The 24,652-nt window shown below is 45.5% G+C and overlaps 1 protein-coding gene across 1 annotated transcript in view; it reads right to left on the reverse strand.

Annotated features, from left to right (window-relative positions):
- Positions 1 to 543: 543 nt before the first annotated feature.
- SEMA3A (semaphorin 3A) overlaps positions 544 to 24,652 on the reverse strand; it is a 140,724-nt gene continuing 116,615 nt past the window's right edge. The window contains exons 7-17 of the mRNA XM_026713110.2: positions 21,199 to 21,341; positions 20,681 to 20,795; positions 20,503 to 20,572; positions 19,605 to 19,749; positions 16,370 to 16,589; positions 14,132 to 14,223; positions 12,696 to 12,737; positions 10,084 to 10,241; positions 7,449 to 7,516; positions 3,339 to 3,481; positions 544 to 1,653 (exon numbers count right to left, since the gene is read on the reverse strand). Of these exons, the coding sequence (XP_026568895.1) occupies positions 1,198 to 1,653; positions 3,339 to 3,481; positions 7,449 to 7,516; positions 10,084 to 10,241; positions 12,696 to 12,737; positions 14,132 to 14,223; positions 16,370 to 16,589; positions 19,605 to 19,749; positions 20,503 to 20,572; positions 20,681 to 20,795; positions 21,199 to 21,341 (1,652 nt within the window). The 3' untranslated portion in view covers positions 544 to 1,197. The remainder of the gene's footprint in view (positions 1,654 to 3,338; positions 3,482 to 7,448; positions 7,517 to 10,083; positions 10,242 to 12,695; positions 12,738 to 14,131; positions 14,224 to 16,369; positions 16,590 to 19,604; positions 19,750 to 20,502; positions 20,573 to 20,680; positions 20,796 to 21,198; positions 21,342 to 24,652) is intronic.

Consider the following 24,652-nt stretch of genomic DNA (forward strand, 5'->3'; position numbering starts at 1 on the left):
CAGACCAACTGAAAGCCACCGCTATAATCTGTCAACAAATCAAGGATTTTTCATCCGACGGTGTTCTATTATTCCCATCCATATAACAAGATCATGAGCAGAAGAAATATTTTAATGCTATTCACAGTCTTTCAAAATTTTTTAAAAAGAAAATATACAGCTTAAGTCATTTGAGTTTCCCTTCATTGTTTCAATCGGTTTCTCTTTGTATCAAAGCATAAGATAAGACGAAGAAGCACAGGCTGAACATGGGAGAAATGAGGGAAGAGAAATATTCCACGGGGCAAAACCCTTGTCAGAATAGCTCTGCTAAGGAACTAGATAAAAGGTACTTATAATATAAATCACCTGCAGTTTAGTTGAGTTTGCTTATTGTTTGACTCAATTTCATAAGCGGGAAATTAAAACTGAGCAAAAGTAAACCTGGAGCTTTTTTCCTAATTAAAAAAAAACAAAAAACAATTAGAATATCAGAATATTATCAGACAAAAAGCCTATTCTATTCCCCACCCCCCAAAAGAGCTATCTTTGACTGCATATTGGTTGTGGTATATTTAAATAGTTGTTTAATAAAATACATCTTTAAGTCAAAGGTTAGGGAAGTCATCAGTAGTAGGGCCAGAGTAATCCCTCTGCTGTTGCCACGGCTTCAGGTATTGAATGGTTGAGGTCCATGTGACTCTAATTGCATACAGTATTAATTCCATTCTTCCAGCACATTTATAAACAAGACAAAAAGGGTGTATAAGTCTTGCATACAACCAAGTGTGAAGGTTCTGTCTCTTAGCTTTCCAAAGCCCATGCAGTTCTTCAGTCAAGTTCAAGAGAAGGTCCCAGAGAGCATTTGCTCTCCTCATAATCCTTTTTCAAAATGGCGGCCTGACCAATGATAGCCCTTTTCACTTCAGTCCAAAGAGAAATGCCAAGTTCATCTCACCGCGCAACCACAAAACTATATGCTGGTTTCGGAGTCAGCGTATGTTCCAGAAATGTCAGGGGTCAACGAGACGAGCCCAATGGGAAATGTTTCAGCAAACTGGGCCCATTTTCAGCCAAGCAGAAATCATTCAAGCTTCCCAGCTCTTTGTAAACATCCACATCAATGCCATAGAAAACGTTCATCTGTATTGCATCTCATTTCCAGTTATGCAAGGCTTCACTTGGATCAAAGGTTTTGTTTTTGGAGGTAATTGTCGCTCAGACACTTCGTGGTGCCCTCTCAAACTCGTGGGTCCTTCTGTTCCTACCTTTCTTATTTTCCTGTAGATGCTTCCACTTGTTTGGGTTCACCTGGGCATTAGCAGGTCTCTGCCGGCGTTGTTTGCGGTCCCGTTTCCACACCTGCTCACAGAATTCATCCATTGTGTTTAGGTTGGGATGGTTGATGAGCTGCATGAAGTCTCTATACCACACTTTCTGGATGGGCGTCATGCCGTTGGAGGCCTCCTTGACCTTGGAGGTGTCTCCTTCTTCTTCCCTATGAAGAAGCTCTTCCAGGTGTTCCGTGTCTATGATCTCCAAGGTGACCTTGAGGAGGGTTTGCATGAAGCCATGCTCCACAGCGTAGCAGAAGTAGAGCCCCGAGTCCTTCCGCTGCAAGCTCCGGAGCAGAAGACCTTGCTCGGTCCGGATCAAGCGGTCACTTGCTTTGATCTGTGGAGAAGAAAGAAGAATGTTCCTGTTTAAGCAGGGAACCCCCGTTCTGTCTGAGTCTGAAAAGAAGGGCCCGGAACTATGTTCGGCCGTGATAGGCTCATTGGATGAGGTTTTCTACCGCTCTAGGCTATTTCTCAGGCTTTTTTTGAACAAAAGAAGAAGGAGGAGGAGGAGGAGGAGGAGGAGGTAGAGAAGAAAGAAAGGAAGGAAGGAAGGAAGGTACTTGGATAGTTCGAAAAATGAATGCACGCTAGTGTTAGAAATACAGTGTTTCCCTTATTCTATATTTATGGACATGTTTAAACAATAAATAAACCAAATTCATTAGTAACATTGTTGTGATGCTGTTCTGCATACACAATAAATGATCAGAACTACCTTATTTAACCCACTGAATGTTACAATATCCATCTTTAATGTGAAAAGAACATTTGAAAGCAATAAAAGCATGGTGTCAAACTACAGACAAACAATCATGGTGATAAATGGATGTATTTATTCCTCCATATGAAGTCAGAGGAGACCTAATAATCAAAACAATCCCTCTGAGTGACTTTCAAGCTGGGCTTGCAACCTCGCAACTTCTACTCCTGGGTTCCCCAAATAAGGAAAATCCAGGACGGTGGGTTCCTACTGATCTCAGCTATTGTGGAGAATTATTTTTCTTTCTCTTTCCTCCTTTTATTAATAGTATATAAAACAAACAAACCCTACAACGTTATAAAAGAAGGGAGTGAAATGCTCAGAATTCTTGAAGTCCACACATTGGGAAAGTTACTCACCCTGCAAAACACCATCTCTCTCCCTTTTTGTTCCCACTGTTCCATAAGCAAAATTAAATTGGCAAGGAGATACGTCTGTGTATTTGGATTAAAGCAGCTACAGTGTGTATTTGAATCAATATATTTCATCATGTTAAGAATAGAACACATTCAATCCACGTTTTCCTTATGGTTCAGAACAAAATCGATGTTCTGTGATTGATGTTAATCGTTGATGCCATCCAGACTGATGGGATTCTGAGTTCCATCTTGAGTCAGCACGGAATGGCTGTGGCTGATGGGAGCCTTGCCCAACACATGGAGGGAAACAGAAAGACGGCCTATTTTTTCCCATGGTTTATAAAATGAATCCGAGAAGACTGTGGGAATCTAGTCCCACAAAAAGCGTAGCTATTGCCAAGCAATGAATGAACGATGAATCCTTCATATAAAATAGGGGTTTCTGCCTTTTACAATTGTTTCCTTTCTTCTTGCCTCCGCCTCCTTCCCCAGCTCAGGCAAAGCTCTCCAGCTTGCTTGGAAAAGGGGCTTCCCCTCTGCCAGTGAGGTGATGGAGGATGGGACCTTCCGGGCTGCTCAGCCCCCTGCATTCTCGCTAAGCCCCCTTGGAACACACAGAGCCCAACCGCATTCTGGGGGCAACCGGTCTGTGGGGAGATGCGTCAGAGACGACTGCCGAGCAGCTTCCATCACCCAGGAGGAGAACTTCCTTCCTCTCACTGGACGTTGGAATGGACGAAATGAGCAGCTTTTATGGCTGCCCTTGCAGGATGCAGGCTAAGCTGGTCTCGGGCTAAATGGAAGTTCTCAGAGGGAGGTGAGATAAGGGATGGTGATGATGATGATGATGATGAAGACCATCAGAATTCAGGGACACAACCTTTGAGCACCTGCGCTTACCTCTTCTTTCCGCTCCTCATTTTGCTTCTGAAACTGCCAGTAGACCAAAGCACGTTGGGATTTTGGGCTGCACTCCAGGAAAGTACTGCTGTTCTCTACTCCATAGATAATCTTCTCTTCCAGCCCAGTCCCGCTTGGGTTATCTGCAAAAAGCAGTAAGAAGAGGCATTATTTAAGCTGCAAGTTGGCCACCTGCGGTCCTTCAGAGCCCTCTGTACGTAGAAGAGGACTCTGCCATCCAGGGAATGCGGTTGGAAAAAGAGCAAAATCAGGTCTTGCAAAGCAGTGATGCTTTGCAACAATTATGTACATCTGACTTGGAAAACGTGTGTGTGTGTGTGTGTGTGCTTGTGGGTACATTTCTTCTTTAAAAAATAAACAATCAGCTCCTGGTAGCTTCATAAAAAGCCCAGAGACACTTTGCCACTACCTTATCCTGGGATGTTTTTCAATGTCTGTGCTAGGAGCTGACTAGATGCCACAGAGGCTGCGGCAAATAAAATCTAGGGTTTATGTTACTTACCTCATCCCTGGAATAACATAAATCCAGGACTTGTGCTACTCTTGTCAGCCAGGAGCTGCCACAGCTATAACTTGATGCTGTTTGTAGAAGGAGCAACCTTGATTGCTACCCACTCTGGACAAGGAAGAGAGGCATGTAGCAGGCCGGGATCTGGGATTAACTCTAAGCCAGGGGTCCCCAACCACCGGTCCACGGACCGGTACCAGTTCGTGGATCATTTGGGACCGGGCTGCCTACTTTGCTTTGGTGCCATCTTGTTCCAACGTGCTGGATCAAGCGCTGGCTTTGATGCTGTCCCTCAGCCTCGCTTGACCAAAAACGTCAGCTCCACATTGTGTGTGGCTGGAGAAAAGGGGGACGTGGTAGCTGTGGAGAAGCTGCTCTCTCTAAGAAGGAGGCTCCCGATTCACCGGGCTTATGCCAGGAGTTCTGCGAGGCTACTCTGCCACCGATTACCTTGATCCCAGCCTGCACGAACTGCCCTCACTCTCTTCGGAAGCGGCCGGTGACCTGGTCAAGGCTCTGGTGAAGCTCTTCTTCGATCGCCTCACCGACACGCGGCTACAGGCCACTCAGGTGAGCAGCAGGAAAAGGGAGCTGGGCAGCCACAGACCAGCCGTCTCTCCGTCTGACGGCCTTGGCTAAATCTCTGCCTCCCAGCGTGCTTGGTCCTCCGCCTGCAGGCTTCCCCGGCCCCTTGCCAAGCAGGTTTTCCGCCCCAGCCCAGCAGGGCCCTCGCTGCCTTCCCCTCGCCTGGCCGGCTGGGCTCCTTGGGCAACCCCGCTGCCTAGTGCCGAGAAGCGCGCTGCCAGGCGGGAGCCACGCGGCGCAGGGCAACATGCCACCACCTGGCCCTGGTGAGGGAAAGCAGCGGACGCTCCCCGGGCGGCAGCCTCGGCCCCACCACCAGGGAAGCGGCTGCCCAGCTTCGGAGCTGATCCACACCTGACCGGCTGGAAAGGAAAGGTGTGTAGTGTTGGTGTTATGTGTGCAATTTCTTGGCGGGTCCTTGAAAAAGCGTTTCTGCGTGAAACTGGTCCCTGGTGCAAAAAAGGTTGGGGACCACTGCTCTAAGCAACCAGTTTCAGTTGCTCTGGCCAATCTCCTCCGGCCCATCGTGGACATTTGGCTTGCTTTTCAGGACAGATGGGACACCAGAATTAATTTGACCAGGTATTGTCCCGCCAGTCCTTGTCACATCCTGAGAACAACAAGCCCAAGGATGTTCAGCTTGTTTTCCAAGCATGGAGCAGATGCCTTTTGGAAATAATGCTGGTGCTGTGCTGCATAAGGACACAGGGCCTTGGTTGCTTTGGTGGCCCCTGGGGACATTATGGTGCTCCCACTGCTTCTACTGGCCCGTTTCGCATGGCTGAACCTTCCCCCCATTCCTACTTTCAGGAACCACAGGACCACTTGGGCATTTGCCTCCCGTTGCCCATCATCCCACCTGCCAGGATCACCCGTAGCGGGAGAGCCAGAGGAGCCCACGGGAGGTGAAGATCAGAAGGTGCCCTGTGGGGTCTTCTCAGACCCTGGAGACTCTCTTTGGTAAAGACGGCAGGAGCTCCGGCTTCACCTCCGAGTGGTTAAAGCAAGCCCACCGCAGCCGAGGCAGAGCTGGAAGCTGAAGGCATCCAACAGAATGTGGGAGTTGGCCAAGCTGGATTCTCTTCTCATGGGAGGGAACAGCCCCAAAGCAACAGGGGCAGCGAGCAGGACATTCCTTCTGCTTCACCCTGAGTTTCCTCTTAAGCCTGTCCTGGTTGCTTAGCTGGTCCTGATACAGGTAGCAAACCCGCCCTTCCAAGCACCCCACGAATTCTCCCTACCTGCCCCCTTGCAGGTAGTGCTCGTTCAAAGAGGCAACAAAGCCAGGGGGATCCCCAACCCCTTTCATCACCTGGCCTGCAGTAGGTGAGGCCAGCCCTATTCCCTGCCCTCAAAAGAGGTAGGAGACCAGCCGTTGATAAGTGGCAGGATTTAGGCCAGCCCTTTTCTGCCAGCTCCCAGGTGGACGTGGGTTGTGTATTTGCCAGCCTATTCCAATGGTCTGGGGTCGGCCGTTTTGGAATGGCACCGAGGGCTCTTTCCGTTCCCCTGGTGCATCTTTGGCCACCCCCGAATCCTCCTTGGCCCCTGAAAGACTCCCACCTCAATGTTGCGCAGACTGAGGCACGTCTAAGCCCATTTGCTTGGCATGGCTGGCTTTGCATGGGCTGGGGCCACTTTCTCGTGGCACATTTTCTGCGGCTGTCATTTGTCAGAGATGCTGGTGAATGCTAATCCCAAGATAAAATAGTTAACCTTTGCCCTGCCCCTTGGCTTCCACGGGGTCTTTCTTCTTCTTCTTCTTCTTCTTCTTCTTCTTCTTCTTCTTCTTCTTCTTCTTCTTCTTCTTCTTCTTCTTCTTCTTCTTCTTCTTCTTCTTCTTCTTCTTCTTCTTCTTCTTCTTCTTCTTCTTCTTCCTCCTCCTCCTCCTCCTCCTCCTCCTCCTCCTCCTCCTCTTCCTTCTGAGTCCATGGCAGGGTCTGGATCCCAGATTATCTTTATTAATGGCAGTCTCCTAGGGGCTTTCAGGGGCCAAGAGCTTGGCAGTCGTTCTCCGAGTGGAAGATAGGCTGCCTCCTACAGGGCCATCCATTGTAGACCCCATTGGCGGTGGCCCACTTTGGCAAAGAAAACCTGTTTTTTACACTGCTGTCCCAGGAGGAAGCCAAGAAGCTGGCCGGCTGCTTTCATCTCGGTGACAGACTAATCCAACATATCACCTTAATGAGCTTCAGCTTTCAGAGTCCAAGGAGGGAGAGTCTCAGGGAAGAAACAGCTAAGCAAATCAGCCGATATTAAACCTTTAGGGAGTCAGCCATTCAGATGTCCCCACTGTTTGTTCCGGGATGCAAGTGGGATGACTTTTTTTGTTTAAAAAAGGCGGTTGTTTGGAGCAAAGCTGATTCATTGGAGAGAGATGGGGAGGCGCTTGGAAATCACCAAGCGGGAAAAAGAGTTGAAAGGAAGAATTAGACACAGCGATGTTCAAAGGCAGCCAGCAGTCGACGTTCTAAATCTTGGACCAGAAGGATCCCTCTGTTCCCGGATGCTGTGACAAGCCTTTCCTCGACTTTTCTGCTCCCTGCCTTGTTTGCCTATTTGCCCACCTGCAAGCTTCCTGTCTCGGCTCCCCCAAACTCAAGTCGTGGCATTGGGATTGATCAGCAAAATGTGGCAATGGCCTCCTTTATCTGGCAGAGGGAGCTGCTGCCTTTTGCAGAATGCTTTCCTTCTGAATTGGAAGGTGAGGACAGGGAAGAGAGAGCAGGAGGCCTCTCTTTATGCCTGGGATGACCTCAGGGAAGCAGGGAACACACACACACACACACACACACACACACACACACACGAAAGAGTTTGGAGTTGGAGTTTCATCAAGTTAAAATGCAGAGAATTGAGGGAGTGGGTGTGTCACTTTCCCCGCTATGGACTTCCAGGAGACCAAAGTGAAGAGTCCGCTCAGCTGTTTGGCTCCAGCCTCGTCCAGCCTTGTGAACTGTGTCCGTTGTGTGTTGACCTTACAAATCCAAACTCACCGGGATGCTGGAGGTCTGAGCAGTGGGTGAGAGGGTCTCCATTCCGGATGTCCTGTCTCCTGGTGCGCCTGCAGGAATCAGGGGTGGGGGGAAAGAGAGAGAGAGAGAAAAAACCACACTGTTTCATCACATTCATGGCATTTGTGGCACTTTTAAAAATGAAATTGACATTCTAGACTGCTCCAAAATGCAAATGGGCCATAGGATGAAGCCTCATTCGCCCAGTAAACGTGTCAAGATATTAAAACAAAGGACACATTCAGGAATCTGATCCAGTGCCAAAAAACGGAAGAATTAATCCATCAACATTTGTGAAAAAGATATCATAAATAATTTCCAGGCAGGGCTGTGCTTAAAAATCAATGCTTCCGATTCATTATTTCTAGGAATATTCTAGCCAAGACTGTAAATGTGCTTTGCTTATCACAAAAGTTACAGATGGATCTGTAGACAGTTGGATCAATAAGAGCACAACACGCACATTCGGTGTAACTTTTATGAATGCACAAATAAATCTAAAGTGCCTCTTCTTGCCTCTGAAAATAAGACCAGCCAAGCGTTCGCTAACTCAAGTAATTTGATTTTCCCGCTAAAGGAAATTCCATTGATGTGTCCTAACGTCTCCTCTCTGCGTTTTTGTTCTTGTTCTTCCCCACATGTCCCCTGTGAACTTCTGATGATTTCCCAGTCTTGGGTTTGCACTTTCTTCTCTGGCAAGCGTTCTCACAGGAGGATCAAGAGAGGCTCAGCCAGGATGCCACCTTCTCCTTTTCCTATATTCATTTTAGCTTTAGGACCTAGTATGAACAGAACTAGATTGATAAGCATACTGGTAGCCTCCATCAAAAATGAAGGTGTGCTTATTTAAGAACCGTCCTGTTCATGGAACAGCCGTTTCTAACAGAGGTTTCTTTGGGCTTTTCTGAAACTCTAACCTCCCAACTTGAGGGCATCCTTTGCAAAATCTTTGTCTGTTAAAAGAAATTATTGGGAACATAGGAAGTCCTGAGCACGATGATGAGCTACCAGAGGCTTAATTAAGTTTTGTTTTGAAACTTCGTATGTTATTATTGTTTTTAAAAGAGGATGTTGCAAAAATAATTTTAAAAAAACCACCAAACACTGTTCCTGTTGTGTTCCTATTGCAAAAGACCAGAGACACAAGATCCCCGTTCAGTCCCCACAAGTGGAACCTTGAGGAAAAGGAGAGAAAACAGGGAGGTTGCTAGAAGCTGAAGAAAAGGGAGACCGAGCAAATTAGAAGGCAGCCAAAGGGAGGGGAGGGGAGGAGAGAGGGCTAAGAGGAGGTGGGGGGACTGCAAACCCTGAAATCACATCGGAAGTCAAAGGCCAGGAAGAAAGGGGCACGGCTCAGGCATCCTTGCCTTTTTTTCTGGAAAGCTTAACAGATGTCAGAAAGAACATTTTGCCCCATTGTTTCAAAAGGAACTAGAACATTCATCAATTGCTCTGGAAAATATCGACCAACATCCAGTCCCCATACCACTCCTTAAATTAGCAAAAAGGATCAAATTGGTTAACAAATAAGTGGTTGTTTTATGCCCATGCTTACTCCTGCCTTTTAAAGACAGGTTCTAGTTTTAAGTTGTGATTTTTTAAAAAACTTTTTTCTCTTCATCTTGGTGTAAGGTTTTTGTAAGGCTTTTCTCTGAAAGGAGTGTATTTGTTTCTGAAATAAATAAATGCAAAATTCCACTTCTCATGACGGTTCCAGAAGAAGCCTCTTTTCCTTTATGAAAATAATTATATAATAGTCGTAAATAAGGAAAGGCTCTGATAAGCAGCAATTCACGGCATGAGTCATGGTTTGAGTTAGTGCCATAGGAACAGGACTCAGAGCTTGGGATCTTCCTAAGGAATCATGTGGATTGAGGCAGGCGGATTTTTCCATGGTTGGCCTAGCAAGGCCTGGTAGGGACAAGCAGGAACTGCAAAGCCCAGGGCTGCAGGCCCAAGAAATGTCACGATGATGATGATGATGATCCTTTTGTGATGGAAGCCCCCCGCTTAAACAGCACTTGTTTCTCCCCCAGGAATAGGCCAAGCCTAATGGAGGGCAGAGGAGGGGACGGAGAGGCCTGCGAAGGATCTAAGGAGCCGGCAGAGGCAAAGTCACCAGGCCTCCCCGCTTTCTCCCTTTGGCTACTTTTTAGTTGCTTCAGTAAACAACAAACCCCCTTTAGCCCAGAAGCAAGGCGGCTCCAAAGAGACAGTCAAGGAGGGTGTGAGGACCTGGCCAAGGACCTTTGGGGGAAAAAACACATCTGATGTGACATTTCCAAGTTGGCGCATCCCATGGCAAGTGGGGCTGTGGAGGGGCGGCCCACAAGAGTTTGCCTCCCCTCCACCGACTATAAAATGAGTTGTGTGTTTCTTTCCATCCACGTCGCCCAGATTACTGATGTGCCAGGCAATGGCGCTCCTGGAAGAAACGAACCACCGAATCACCAGGTATTGGCACTAAAACTAAGGGAGGGTGAACTGGAGCCTTGGTGGTTTATGAACACCGCTTGTCACATGGGTGTCCGTGGCGCAGTCCCAGAGCTCCCAAAGCTGCCCAGAGCAGGCTGCCCGTGGGACCGAGGGAGCGTTGGGGTCAGATGGTCGGACTTGCCTCTTGGCCGTGGGAAAGTAGCGGGAGCAGGAAGCACCATCCCAAGCGCAATAGGGGTCCCTGGCCAGGCAGCACTCTGCGCAGGCTTTCCCGTAGACGTCACAGCGGTGCAGAGGAAGCTGGGAGACTCCAACCGCCGAGCCGATGTAGAGCTGTTGCTGCACGGTTGGAAAGAGAAGAAGGAGGCAACCGTAAAGTGCTCCGCGGGGCCAAGGGTTGCACTCAAGGCTGTGCAGGAGCAACTTCTACCACGGTTTCAGGCAACACAAACAATATATATTGTGGGACTTGTAGAATTATGCAGCTGCCCCTCCCTCCCAGAAAGAGAAGCTCCTAATTTTTTAATGGGAAGTGGAACTCCACAAGGAATCTTTTTGCTCATTATTAGAGGCAGCAAACAAGGCAGTTGAGTCTACTTACAGAGGTCCTCCTCCCCGTTTTTATTTCTCACCCATCAATCCATCCATTGACACGCCATCCTGCATGGTGCACCCAGTATCTTTTAATCTGCTTTATTGGGCCTCATTTGAATGTGTGAGCTCCGATATTCAGGTGCCAAATGCTTTGCAGGCTTCATTTCAAGCCAACCGCGGCCAGCTACAAATTACTTCATGGAACCAGAAATTCGGAGGGCTGTGCAGGAGCAGATTTGCAGAGATAACCTGCCAGAAGAGCTTCGGACTACTTGGGGACACAACTCTTCCCCTGGTCTGCAGCTTTTTAAGTCAGCTGCTCCTCTCCCTGCCAAGGCTTACTCTGGAGAGGAAATCCAAGCCCTGCACAGCCCTGGAAACGAGGGAGGAAAAGGCCCTGGGCTCAGCCCAGATGCCTGGAAGCCCCTGCAGGGGACCCTTCGCTGCTTCTTCCCTGACCACGAGGAGAAAGGCCTTTCTTTCAGCCAACGGGTGGAAATTCACCCTAATATTTTGCACACCACGAGATAATAAATCCATCATTTCATCCCAAGAAAGTTTCCTCCTTCCCGGAAGAGGAACGGCGATGCAGCAAAGACTTTGAAACCTCGAAGGTTCTGGAACAGGAACCAACCTGCTCTCCAAGGCCCCCTCGGTGCAAGCGGTGGGTGAGGCCAGAAGCCCGTCAGAGCGCATTGCATGGCTGTGTTGCAGCCAGACTGACACTTTATAGGCCCCGCTTTACACACATGACTTGGGCCTCCGTAGATGAAGGGCGCTTTAATGCTGGGGATTTATTTGTCAGAGATGGGGGGGCGGGGGGAGAGTGTAATCCCTCCTGAATACACGGAGAGAACTTGGGTCGGAAAAGCCGTCCTTAAATGCTGGGCTCCATGTTATACACGGAATCGGCTCTCTTAAAAAAGAATGTGGAAATAATCAAAAGCAGAGCACTCTGATATTCACACACGCACACACCCTTGGCACCTCAGCAAAGTCTGCAGCATAGTTTTTTTCCTCTCACAATAGCACATTCATTTAAACCCCCCTCTCTCTCCCTTTCTGCAGTGGAAGAAATTCCAGGCAAAATACTTCATGTCAAATACATTCATTTTAGACAGGTTCCTAATATTGAATGGGGTTTCCAGCACATTTATGATCAATACATCATAAATCATTATAATCAAAGTCAATAAAAGAAACACGTTCTTGCCTTTTTAAATTTAACACTAAAAAAGGGATTTGTGGTAACACCAGAAAGGACTCCGCAGGCCCTCTGCCTTTGCCCGCCAAAGACCCCAGGATAACTCTCCAGCAACCAACCCTCAGCCGGCCTCCCGAGAGATGCTCCCAACCATTAGGGAATCCTGCCCTGCAGCGAGTCAGAGACAGCCACCTTTTGGTGACCCAGAAAGCAACCCCTCAAGGACTAGCCTTGCCTTCTGGGAACACCCCGCATGGTGAAAGGTTGGCGTTCTTGAAAAAGTTAAACAGAATAACAGAGTGGGAAGGGACCCTGGTGGTCTTCTAGTCCAGCCCCCTGATCTGTGCCATTCCAGACAGCCTCTTCTTAAAAGCCTCCAGGGATGGGGCAGCCACACCTTCCGGAGGCCATTCCGCCGATCGATTGTCCTCACTCTCAGGACGCCTCTCCTTAGTTCTAGGCGGTTTCTCTCTTTTCCCATCTGCACTGAGAAGCAACCCCCTGATTCTGCTTGCAGGCCAGAGGGCCGGAACGAGCCCTGACCACAAGGGTTGAATGTCTAACAGGGTTTGCTGAAAGGGGGCCCTTCTACATTCTGCCCTCGGTGCCCTGAACCTCATTGAAAGCGAGACAATCGGGGGGCGGGGGGGGGAGGCTGGGAAAGAGGGCCCCGATTTCAGCTGAAGGGCTCTAAGGTTCCTCTAGGACTGGGAAACCCTGATACTTAAACAGCCTGGGGGGAAAAAGGATGCGGTTGCTTTAAGTACATTAAAGTTAGTGCAGCCCTTACAAGAGAGAGAAGGCTGGTGGTTTCCCTCTTGGGAAGGCATAGGAACGAACGCTGCGCTTTCTTGCTTATAGGATTCCATGTGAGAAATCACAAATATTTATGAAGAGGAAACAGGGTGGGGCAGAATTCACAAGTGGGAAGCCAAATTAAGCCCTTTGAAAGTTCAATAAATACTGAAGAATTTTGAGGTGCTGTTTATACCTACCTGCTTCGTGGAAATCTTCATGGCTGAAACAGGCGTGGGCTCCTGAAACAAAAAATAAGAGTTAACATCAAAGGTGATTTCAGGAGCTGCTCTGCTTAACGGGATGCTTTCTGGATGTCTTAAAACATTTGCGTTGCATGTGTGGTTGCTATGGAGGTATTCAAAGGTTCCCACAGTGAAATTCAGTGTATCTTCTTAAGTTAGAGGGTGTCTTTACAAAGCAGGTAGGCAGATGCGTCCCTGAGGCTTACAAACTGAGTTTCAGCAACATGGCCCTGCACGGGGATGTCTCCTCACGTGGGAATTCGTCTGCTTAGCTGGTCCCTGTTACAGGGTTCGTCCCACGGGGGCTTCTGGCAGGAGCCCCCTGCTTGGAATGAATTGGCTTCTACCCTTTTAGCCTTCCAGAAATATGGAAAAGAGTCTGTGGGGAGGCATAATGTGGCTGCGAACCCCAGAGTTATGATGGGGAATAAAAGCAATCAATCAATAAACCAACAAATCAATACCATCTCCAGGGTAAAGATTCCCTCTTTCTTTCTTTGTTAACTGTGACTTAGCAAAAATAAGTTCCACCTTATTAGGATTTCTAAGCCTCTTGCAATGGTTGTTTCCCTCAATGCTACTGAAACTGGTAAGAGAAAAATGTAGAGGAGGAAGGAGGAGGAGGAGGAGGAGGAGGAAGGCTCAGGGTCGCTCCTTTCTGGTAGAAATGCAGTGTTGAAATTTCAGGGCTAGTCTAAGTATTAAGTTCTTTAATTCCCTAATAGCATTAGGACGTAGACTTGATATACGGCTTCATGTGGCTCTACAGCCCTCTCTGAGCTGTTTACAGAGTCAGCGTCTCCCCCCCCCGCCCGACAATCTGCGTCCTCATTTTACCGACCTCAGAAGGAGGGAAGGCTGAGCCAACCTTGAGCCAGTTGGATCAAACTGCTGGCTGTGGGCAGAGTCAGCCTGCAGTGCTGCATTCCGGCCACTGCAATTGCAGCATAGATATATTTTATTCCCCTCCTTTTCTTGCCACATCTTTCCAAGGACCTTGGGCCAGTTTATATAAATAAATCCATGTCTCAGTAATCAACAGTATTCAAACTGGGACTCTTAATTGCTCTGTCATGGGAGCCCTCCAACATCTGAACAACGGACCTTCTGCTGCACCCTGGCCTTAACATCACTTGCCCATCTGTAGAATAAATGTTGTATATTATCTTTGGGAGTGAAAAGATGGGCAATGAGACCTTCAAACATACAGATGATTTCAATTGCAAACAGTTGTATCTCCCGGCCTTTTTTACATTCCAGCAAACGGAGGGAAATAGTGTCAGCGCGAAATACCCTCGGTTGGGCCCGGCCCTCCTAAGCTCCACCTGCAGCTACCTGGGCAGGCAGGCAGGCAGGCAGCAGGGGTGGCAGCTCACAAAATTTCCCCTCACCCGAAAGACGGTGATCTCTTCCAGTAAGACTTCCTCCAGGTCATGCCAGGTTTCCTTTGGGATGGAGACCACCTTCAGAACCGTTCCAATATCTGAAAGAAAGAAATGAACATTTTTGTTTAAATAGGAGGACTTCTTAAAAATTCAATAGAAACCTTGTTTTTCACATTACGATTAGCATCTTTCAGAAAAATACAGTCATAAACTCTATGAGTTTGGCAGTTTCATCCTGACCGGCTCAAGGTTGACTCAGCCTCCCATCCTTCCAAGGTGGGTCAAATGAGGACCCCGATGGTTGGGGGCAAATAATGCTGACTCTGTAAAACAGCTTAGAGAGGGCTGGAAAGCACCGTGAAGCGGTGTATAAGTCTAAGGGCTCCTGATAAGTACTGTTTACACTTTAGGCTTGATTCACAAGGCACACTAGCAAGTGATGTAAAGTATGGAAGAAATAAGAACATTTAATGGCATCTTCCAAAACATCTCAGGATCTACCAGCTAAAGAGGACAGAGGGAATTCTCTACAACCCAAAGCAGTCACTGGCATCTAATTAACCACGACTCCCATTAAAATACAACAAATAGGATGCATGTGGGGTACAACATTGCTGAATGCAGTCCCTGGGTTGTGCAACAGCACAAAACACAAATCATATTTAGGTAAAGTATTTTTTTAATTTAATACATTAGAATTTAGAAAACAACAACATAGCATTCCAGGGTAAAAATCTACCCGATCTGTGGGAATCAGGGATGAAAAGACGATTCATTTTCTGAAATGAAGGAGCGGCAGGGAGAGAATCCTATTCCTAAAACATTTTCTGATAGCAGAAGGGATCGCGGTGGGATGTGTTCCTGCATATTTTAAGGAAATTCCGTGATGATTATTTTATAACGTCGGTCCAAATTACAACACATTACATATTAGAGCCCTGAGCATCTGAAATGAAACTTTATCTGCCTTCAGGATCAGCTTCTTCAGCTGAGTAATTTTGCAAGCAGTTCCATGCCACTGAATCAGTCCTTTCTTCTCAGACCAGAAAAGTGTTTGGTGCATAACTTAATTTACAGGAGAGACGTAGTGTGATGAACGCCCGTGTGCTGACAGCGGACGGACCCAGAGTGCACTGGATGATCTTTCTTTACTTCCCCATTAAGTTACAAGTGCAGATGGGAGGGACTAAAAGGTGCATTTGCTGGAGAAGATGAAACAAACCTTTGTTTGTGTAAGAATTCATTTTAGCCTATTAATTTAGCCCGCAATTCTAAACCCAGATACCTAAGAGCACAAGGGCCCCTGCTTCAATATAAGCAAGTAAGGACTGAATGGAGTGGAAGAGAACAGAACGGAATTCTTTATTGGCCAAGTGTGACTGGACACATAAGGAATTTGTCTCCCGTGCAGACGCTCGCAGTGTACATACAAACAACAAAGTGATAGGTGGTTTATCATAAATCATAGTTAAATCGGTAGGCCTACGGGGTCAACACGTATTCTGAAACCCTGATTTTGTTATGTAGTTGGCCACTGGGAATCTGTTTCCTGCAAAACCGCTCTGGAGAGCAACCCTTCCGGCCAGCCCTTGGACCCTGTGAGGTCGGCCTCCATGCAGATCCCCGCACAGGCGCTGTTGCCTTTCCCTGCCCCCAGAGGAGAGAGAAGCGGCCTCCCATTTTCCTGGCTCGAAAGGCCCTTCTGGAGCCTCAGGGCTGGAAGGGAGCTCCGAGGCCTCCCAGGACAACTATCCAATTGATCTGGGCAGCAAAATCCAATTGACCTGATTCTATTCAGTTCTTTGAATGGAACTGGAGCATGAAATGAAATCAGTTAAAACAATCCCAATGATTTGTATCCATTTTCTGAGCCACATCACCACATAAATGACATTGCCCTAATAGATGTTTGATATTCATACACTTATGATGTAAGATGGTTTAGATCAGCGTTTTCTCAGGGGAAAACAACCCGCTTTGTGCGTTGAAATGTTTGCTTAGTTCTCATGCTTTAGCACCCTTCCCTTTTAATTAACCCATTGCTCAAAGAACCTCCCCCCCCCAAAAGTTTCAATGTAGGCACACGGGGGGCCCTTCCAGAAGGAAGGACACAAGTGGGATCTTCCTCCCTTTTCTGCTCCTCCCCCGGTTTTCTCACTGGGTGTGCAGACTTTGGTATTGTTTTTGCCTTTCACTTCCTAGCAGGTTTGCCAGATGAAACAGGTGAATATCAGTCAGCCTCACCTGTGCCGATGAACAGGACGTCGTACTGGCCGTCTTCTGCGTCTACGCGATCAACCACGATTTGCGTGAACTGATAGTCCAAATCTGTCTTGATCATAATGGGCCGATGGTTGATGGGAAAGACAGGGTTATACATGGCCGGGTGGCTTCTTGCAAACGTGATGACTTCATCGGGCAAGTCCTTGGTTGAGTCAAAGCCTCCGAAAGTCTTACTTGGACACTAGTGGGAAGAACACGAGATCGTCAGCAGGAAGGCGGCACCCAGACCAGGGGGGGGGGGGGAATGCCCCATTTTACTCTGCTTCTCCAGCTCTCCAGGTGGCATCCAGCAGCAGCTCAGATGCTCAAGAGGCCCATTTACTATTGCGACTGCGTGCCAAGGTCTTTCTAAGAAGCCGAATCACTGTGGAGGCCAATTTGATTTAGTAATATGACTTGTGTTAGGGAAGTTAATCCAATTTGGAATTTGGATTCAATCAGTTTCAAACTAAATTGCTAGGCTTGCTCCCTTTATGAATTCAAATGTGCAACTCTTGCAACGTGCTTGGCAATTTCTGAATTCCTAATGTGTATATACTGCTTGAAAGGCAACATATAATTAAATATGCTTCCCCCTTTTGTTCAATCATGTCTGACTCTTGGATGCTTCTTGGACACAAGCCCGTAGATTTCTTGACAAAAGAAACTTTTTTGAAAACAATTTGCCCTTGCCTCCTTCCTTGAGCTGAAAGAGAATGGCTGGCCCAAGGATACCCAGCAGGCTTTGCTGCCAAGGCAGGACTAGAACTCCTGGCCTCCTGGGTTCTAGATTGATGCCTCAACCACTACACCAAACTGACTCTTATAATTAGATAATAATCTTGATCAATTCAGAAAAATATAACTACAGACATTGTCTTAGTTCATCCGAGATAAAATTAATCATACACATATTGACCTATATACCACCCACAAATACATATCTTCCTAAATTTTATTTATTCCTTTATTCCTTTATTCCTTGTCATGTTTATGTAGTGTATATTGAAGGGAGTGACCCCGTGAGAGCTATATACAATGAAACTTCATTTTAATGTATGTGTTGTGGTTAGCTGGCAGTAGGTGTGGACAGCTGAGGAGAGCGAGGACTCAGATGAGGGGCCAGGACCATTAGGGAGTGCTGCCTTCAGAGATTGTGGGGGCTGGCAGCAGCGATGAGGAGGTTACCGAGGAGCCTGTGCCAAGTGCAGGGCTCCTTGCAGGAAAGAGCAATTGCAACAGCATGGGCGACTCGGGAGTAAGGCTGCAAGGTAATGGCCCCTCCTTCAAGAAGATAAAAGCCAGCTGTGAATCGGATGTTCTTTGCAGAAAGCAAAGATGTTTTGAAACTCAGCCTTGTGGACATTACAGTATCTCAAGTTGGTATTTGAAGACTCTTGTGTTGTGAAATATTTCTTATATGTGATTCTTGGCAGTCTCGCACAGTTTGGGTGAGGTTTGTGCTTATCAAAGCTAATTAGTTTGCAGCAGTCTTTTAACCCGAGATTTGTAAGAATCATTAAAAGGTTTCTGTTCCCTTTGGTTATTGTTTGTCTTCTTGGAAAAGGGTTTGGGTCAGAACAGTATGCTGATTAGTGTATGTGTAAAGTGACAGTAAAGTTATTCTAAGTCTAATTTCTAAGCCTTCTAACAAAAAGAAAAAGAGGTAGAAGAGTCCAGCAAGCCAGTTCTGTATGTTTTATTAAGTGTTGGGCATCAGTTCATACTGAGATAGCCAATGTTTATTTTAGCAACATTGCAATGTTCCTATCTGTTGGTGACTATCAAAGCTGGGAGAACTTCAGACCAAATGCGGTTAAAGACACAGAGGCTGCCCTTCCTTGGAGAACTCCGGAGCCCCATTTCAGCACTTACGCAGCCAGAACAGGGGGAACGGTCCCCTTTTCCAGGCTTCTCCCTGCAGCTCTTCCCTGCTTAAGGGGATTCCACACAGCCCGTCCCCAAGGCAGACCCTAATTTTCCAGATGGAGTGCAACACGGATTGCTTGCATTAATTAGATAATGATTAATTGGAGTGGATTAATGTGCATGGAGAGGATTGAACAAGGAAAGTCATTTAGAAGCACAAGGAGGTATTGACCAGACAGTGGGAGAGCCACCTGCAAGAGCATGTGTGGCTAATGTTCTGAATTTTTTTCATTTGTTCAATGACCCAATTTTGTAATTTAAATGATCCAGTTTTGTAATTTACAAGCAAGTAGATGCTCATTAAATGTTAAATGTATAATAAAAACACAGTGGGACTTCCCAAAGCAGGCATTTTCTCTTCCCATGCCTCTCATGTGCAAGATGAAACCCAACCTTGCTTCTGGTGTTTACCACAAGTGGCTCAACTGTTCTGGATTCGACTGACTGATGGGATTGATAGGCAGCCTTTCTACTCTGCCGGCCAGTTCTCCAGCTGAGCTTAACTCTTTGCACCTGGATGCTCTGTCGAAAGGGTTCCCATTACTCAATGACTTAAAGAGGTCTAATAGTCTAATAGTAAGCAAACAACACTGTGGAACTTGGTTGTCTCCCACTGGGAAGCAGCTTTGTTTTGGGCTTAGGAGAGAGACCACAACTAAGGAGCCTGGGAAGTTAAAAACAACAAAAACAACAACCCAGAATAATACAGTAGCAAATCACTTCCATATTGCTGCCAGGACAATTTCTGATTAAGTCCATAAAGTACCTTTGAGTCACGCTCAGCTCCAAAAGACGGCTTGCTTTCAACCTTTTCTATAGAGTCAAATTAAAACCTAACTTGTCGACTGTATTGTGCCAGCTGTCTGTCATCCCATTTTGAGGCACCAGGTGAGCACAACAACCCTGCTCCGTGCTCAGCTACAGACATTCTTATTTCATCTAAATTTCAGGCTAGTTTTCCACGAAAAAAATGTATTTTCTGGAAAAGTTGGCCCTAAAGGCTCCTCGAAAGCAAGGTGGTAGGGGTAGAAATATGATAAAGGGGAGAGCAGCAAGAGTCGCACAGACCTTTTAAAAGGCCATCTCTTGCATAAAATATATAATTTGTAGGATTATTGCCTTCAAAAGGCTATCACCCTACCTTCAAGCAGAGGACTTCCTAAAAGCTATGGTTTAAATGGGGGGCCAATTCCCCCAATTCCATTTAGTTAAAGTTATTCCTGATGTCCCAACTCAACACCAAGTAACCCTTCTGCTCCCCCGATTCTCCAGTAGGAAGCGCACTTACGGTTCCTGGCCGAGGGTACGGCACCCGTCCTTGGTAAGGGACCCACTGGTAATTGGGGCCGTCTCTGTGGGCGTAGGGGCCCAGGAACACCCGCCTCACGTCGGCCATGCTGTACATACAGACAGCAGAGCCCTTGAAGATATTGCTAGCATTGGGGAAAAGCAGAAGAAAAAAAGTTGAGGCATTTCATTTTCTAAATTAAGAAGGTTTCAGGAACGTCCCCATGACCCGCATGGACACAGCATTATCCTCGTTTCTGTCTGCCTGCTTGCTTGTTTGCCGTTGCTCTGGTTCCCACCCCCCCAGATTTCTTTTTCACTTAAACCAGTGAGCCTTACTGGTCCTGCTCCCATATCACTCTGGGTACATGGAAAGATGGCTTTCAGGTTCAGTTCCCTTGAGTCATGGAAAGCCACACAACCAATTGACCTCACGAATCTTCCAAAAAACCCCTTTGGTGTTGCTTCTAGTGTACTGTATTCTCCCAACATCCCAAACGTTTATTGGAAGTAAAAACTTACATTTACTCTACAGTGTATCTGTGTGCTGTTTGTGTGTTATTCTTCACTGCTCTCACTACGTCTCCCTGTATGCGCTCATTCTCCTAATGGGGAATTACCTCAACAGAATGTATATCTTGGCAATGAAACAAGACAATGTGAAATTTGTGTGATACAGCATCTGTCTATGATCCATGCACTGTACTGTCCACACTCTTTTTATGACTTTCCATAAGAAAACTACAGTTCATGAACCTATCAACATTGCCTGGATTCTCCCAGTTCAAAGGTTAAGAAAATGCCTCCCTTTTTTCCCCAAGCCCCACCTAACAAAGGAAGCTTCCCCAAACAGCCACACCCTGTAAGGTCCTGTATAAACAGAGCAGCAAGCAACATACCTGGAAGTGGTAAAGACTGCATAGATTATTGGGTTTTTAGGATCTTTTGAGTTCATTAGAAACACATCCTCTGTCAAGAAAAGGAAGAAGGAAAGGCAACTTGGTCAATTCTTAATAAAACAAATACAGTAGCTGACCAGAGAATAAATCTGTATTCACAACTGGCTCTGTCACTTACGGAGTTCGTCGAAATGGGTGTCGATGCCATTAGGTCCTGGCACAGAACACATCAACCGTGCTTTCAAAAAAGTTGTCCACTTGTTGACAAGGCTTCTATGTCCTCCAAAGTCATTCTATCAAATAAAAATTTCACACCAGAATTTTAAGAGCCTCCTGTTTGTCTCCCTCCTGATTGTGACACCTAAAATTACAATTTTAAGACTTGACTTCTGCTTTGCCTAATGTCCACGTGGGAGACTCTCTACACTGGAGGAATGCCTCCAGAGTAAGGGCAAGCAGAACATCAGAGCACAAGTTACTCTGGAGTTCTTCATCACAGGAATTCTCCAATGGCTTTGCTACCACCAAGCCAAGATGAGCAGAATTAGCATAAAAATTGAATTGGGAGACCATATGAATTGAATAAAGGAATGAACAAATAAATAGTAGACAGATAAATATATTTATTATGGCCATGAGATTTCAAAGGGGTACTTTATTTCAGACCTATTTTTTTGCACCTGACATGATTTATACCTTACATATCTGTCCTATTCTGGCATGTGTGGCTTTTCCAGAATGTTCCCCATCGATTGCATTTTCTCGGAAGAAAAAATATATCTTGTCATCTTCTGGATTGTCACTTTCAGGGATCAAATGAGCAGTAATAAACCTGGGATCTGTAAAGGAAATGCAAAGTTTATATTGAGCATCAGGTGTTTTCACACAGAACCTTAGGATCTTTCAAACTCTGGTGATGAAGTTCACAATGACGTTTCTCCAAAACTCTAGAGTTTTCTGGAATTGACTGCTGTTGGCTTTCATGGCCAGTATCTCCAGGGTATTGCTGAGCTTCAGAGTTTAGTGATCCTGGTCTAGATGAGAAGTTTCTATAGACCATTTGCCTCTGAGGATTTAGCTGATGAAACATCTGGAAATTTCTTCTCTAGAACTTGATTACCAAACTCAAAAGCCCAGCACTAAGCACTAAAGCCCAACAGTGCCCAACTTCCTGGAGTTTGTTTATTCCCCTATATATTTAACTTTCACCATATTCTTGGACGTTATTTCAACCATGATTGATATAAATGACCTGGAAAGAAATGGATGAAGTTTTCAGGACTATGCAATGCTTCATATTCAGTTCTAAAATTGATCTTACATTTCCCTGGCCGAAGAGACAGCAAATACTGTAAGATAATTTCAAGTGTGTGGGAAAATAAACATTCTTTTTGAGGAGTTCACTTCTCATTAATTCAATTTTAAGTCTGAGAAGAATCTGACTATGATTTAAGCGCTAAGGAATTGAGAGGAAAAGTTTCTATGTACATAAGATTTTTTTAAAAAACTATTCTAAATTGGACTGAATTCTCATAGTACGAATATAAATAATATGATTTTCATGGATTTATATGGGTTTCTTCAAGACATATAATGCATGTAAAAACATAAGTACAAATTATGGCGTTCTTGATGCTCTCTGAGCTTGGTTGTTTCCTTGCAGAGTTTTTGTTACCCAACTAGGTAACATCTTCAGGGCTGTATAAAAGCTTTTTGTAATGAGAATTACAAATAACACTTGGAATCTGCTTACACACAACAGAAGAAAACAAATGAGACACCAGGTAGGTTGCAAACCCATCTTTACAGTAGGTAAGTTTAATTCCCTTATGCACCATTTATTTTTGAGCACTTCTGTATAGGACGGCATTATTAAGCAGATGGGCTCCTTAGCTCTGATCTGTCTCTTCTCTTGAACTTACAGAAACTGAATGGCTCCAAATCTATATAGGGTGTTTCAGCCGGCAAGCTTAGTGGCCCCATTTTTGCCCTGCTCTGTTTGATCTTGATGGGCTGTTGAGTGTTCTAAGCAACCTTCCTTCAACATTTGGGGTATGTGGTTTGTGGTAAAGATTGTTTTGTGCATTTCAGAGGCTTTTAAGAATCTTCTCCACCATGAAAAGACTTATTTGGTTGTTTATTGAAGAGTTTCTATTGTACCCCTTTCACAAGATCACAAAAGCAATAGCCAGTCAAATAAAACCACAAAAGCAACATCCATATGAATAACATAAATCTTTAGCCATTAAAAAGTCAAATAGAAAAGTGAAATAAGGCTAAAAACAACAAAACTTCTTTTATCCAGACTTCTCTTTCATCAGGTCTCTTTTCTCTATATGGCCAATCAGATTATTTTGGGGGGTGGGAATCCCACTTCGGCTCTGTTTCCAGCAACTTTCCATTTCACTCCCTTTAATCCTGATCTTGTTAAACTGTGTGTCTGTGTGTGTGTGTGTGTGTGTGTGTGTGTGTGAGAGAGAGAGAGAGAGAGAGAGAGAGAGAGAGAGAGAGAGAGAGATTTGTAGAACAATTTATCAAAGTAGACTACAGCAGGAGTAAGGAGCTGCCAATTATACATCAGCTTTCATCAACCACACTAGACTGCGGAGAAGACAATTGATTGATATGTATTAAAAAAGAACCAACCCAATAAAACAATGTTAGAATTACAGAGTTGACAAAATCTGTCCCCTCCCCAGTTTCAATCTGTGGTGAAGTGTGCTAAAAATAACAAAGGCGTTTTTTAAAGCAACACCAACCCTTCTTCGACATGATTAAGCCTGATCAAAGGAGGATGAAGCCACCAGTTGCTTTTAAGAGCAGGCTGGTGAGTTTTCTCAGCTCCAGCCGGCCTCTGATCTCAGGGCAGAGGCTGGAAATAGAACTCGGCTAAGTTTAAGGGAGGGAAAGAAATACTAAAAACCAAGGCGGGGTGCGGGGAAGCAAGCAAGACGTAATTGTTTATCGTTGCAGTGGTGGTGGTGGTGGTGATGATGATGGATGATGGATGATGATGAAGATGGTCTTCTGGCCAGCAGATGCCATCTCCTCCCTCTCCTTGCCAGGGGTGGGCAGACCCCAGTTCCCACTCCCCATAACTAAATCGCCTATGAAGGAGAAGTTGCCTCCTTGTCCACCATCAGTATCCTGTTGAACTCTTTGTTCTGCCCTGGAGCATTTCTTTTTCTGTTGCAATGATTAAAGAAAAAGCAAACAAAATACTCCTCTCAAAACTACGAGGAGATACCCACACGCATATATATATCAGCATGTAAATCTCCCAAAACATTTTAATGAGGGAAAACTCTTTTATGGAAAACTATCTGCCAGAAGGCTAAAACTTGTAGGTCACTACCAAAACAATTAAGATAATTCATTTTAAAATTATTAGCTCATGTGTTTTATATTATTTCAGTCCAATGGAGTGAATGTTTAAATGCTACAAACAAGTGTTGAAGTAATAAATCCAAATATCAACCTAAAAAGCACATTAACAAGAAAGCTTGCATCTATTCATGAACTAGTGCAATACGAAACATCTGACTAAAATCAAAGACTGTCTCCAGGGAATATGAACTTAAAGTGATATAGACCTTTAAAAATTCTCTTCAAACAAAGCAAGAAATAGTGTTGTAAAATAAAATGCCATTTAGAGGCTGTCTGAGTCCTAAGGGAAATACAAGGCAAGACGCAAATCCTGAGCAACCCAAAGTCAAACAGAAAAGCCACCCTAATGCTCCAATCCTCTACCTATATTATGATCAGATCAAGTGGATCTTCTGTTAAAATGTCTCACCATTTCTGTTCAGAGTAACATGGAGTTACTCTTGAGGCAAATACTGGCTCAAAATATTCCACTATTCAGGAGCTATTTTCAGATTCATTCTTGAGAAAAGCCCTACTGAATTAGAAATTGCGAAAGACCAAAAATAGAATTAACAAGACCATATTTGTTTGCTTGGAACCAACGGTTGTAGCTGTTATCGGGGGGAGTGTCATTCATGTACAATTAGCCAAAACTCCTTGGTAGATGTATAGTGAAGGGAGATTGTATACATATTTCAAAGTAATATGAGCATCTTTTCTTTTGTTCTAATGCTTCTTACGAGAAGGAAAAAAAAACCTTCTTTCCTTGGAAAATTGACAAACG

The sequence above is a fragment of the Pseudonaja textilis genome, chromosome 5 (assembly GCF_049901715.1).
Source record: "Pseudonaja textilis isolate UNSWEBS1 chromosome 5, rPseTex1.2, whole genome shotgun sequence".
NCBI lineage: Eukaryota > Metazoa > Chordata > Lepidosauria > Squamata > Elapidae > Pseudonaja > Pseudonaja textilis.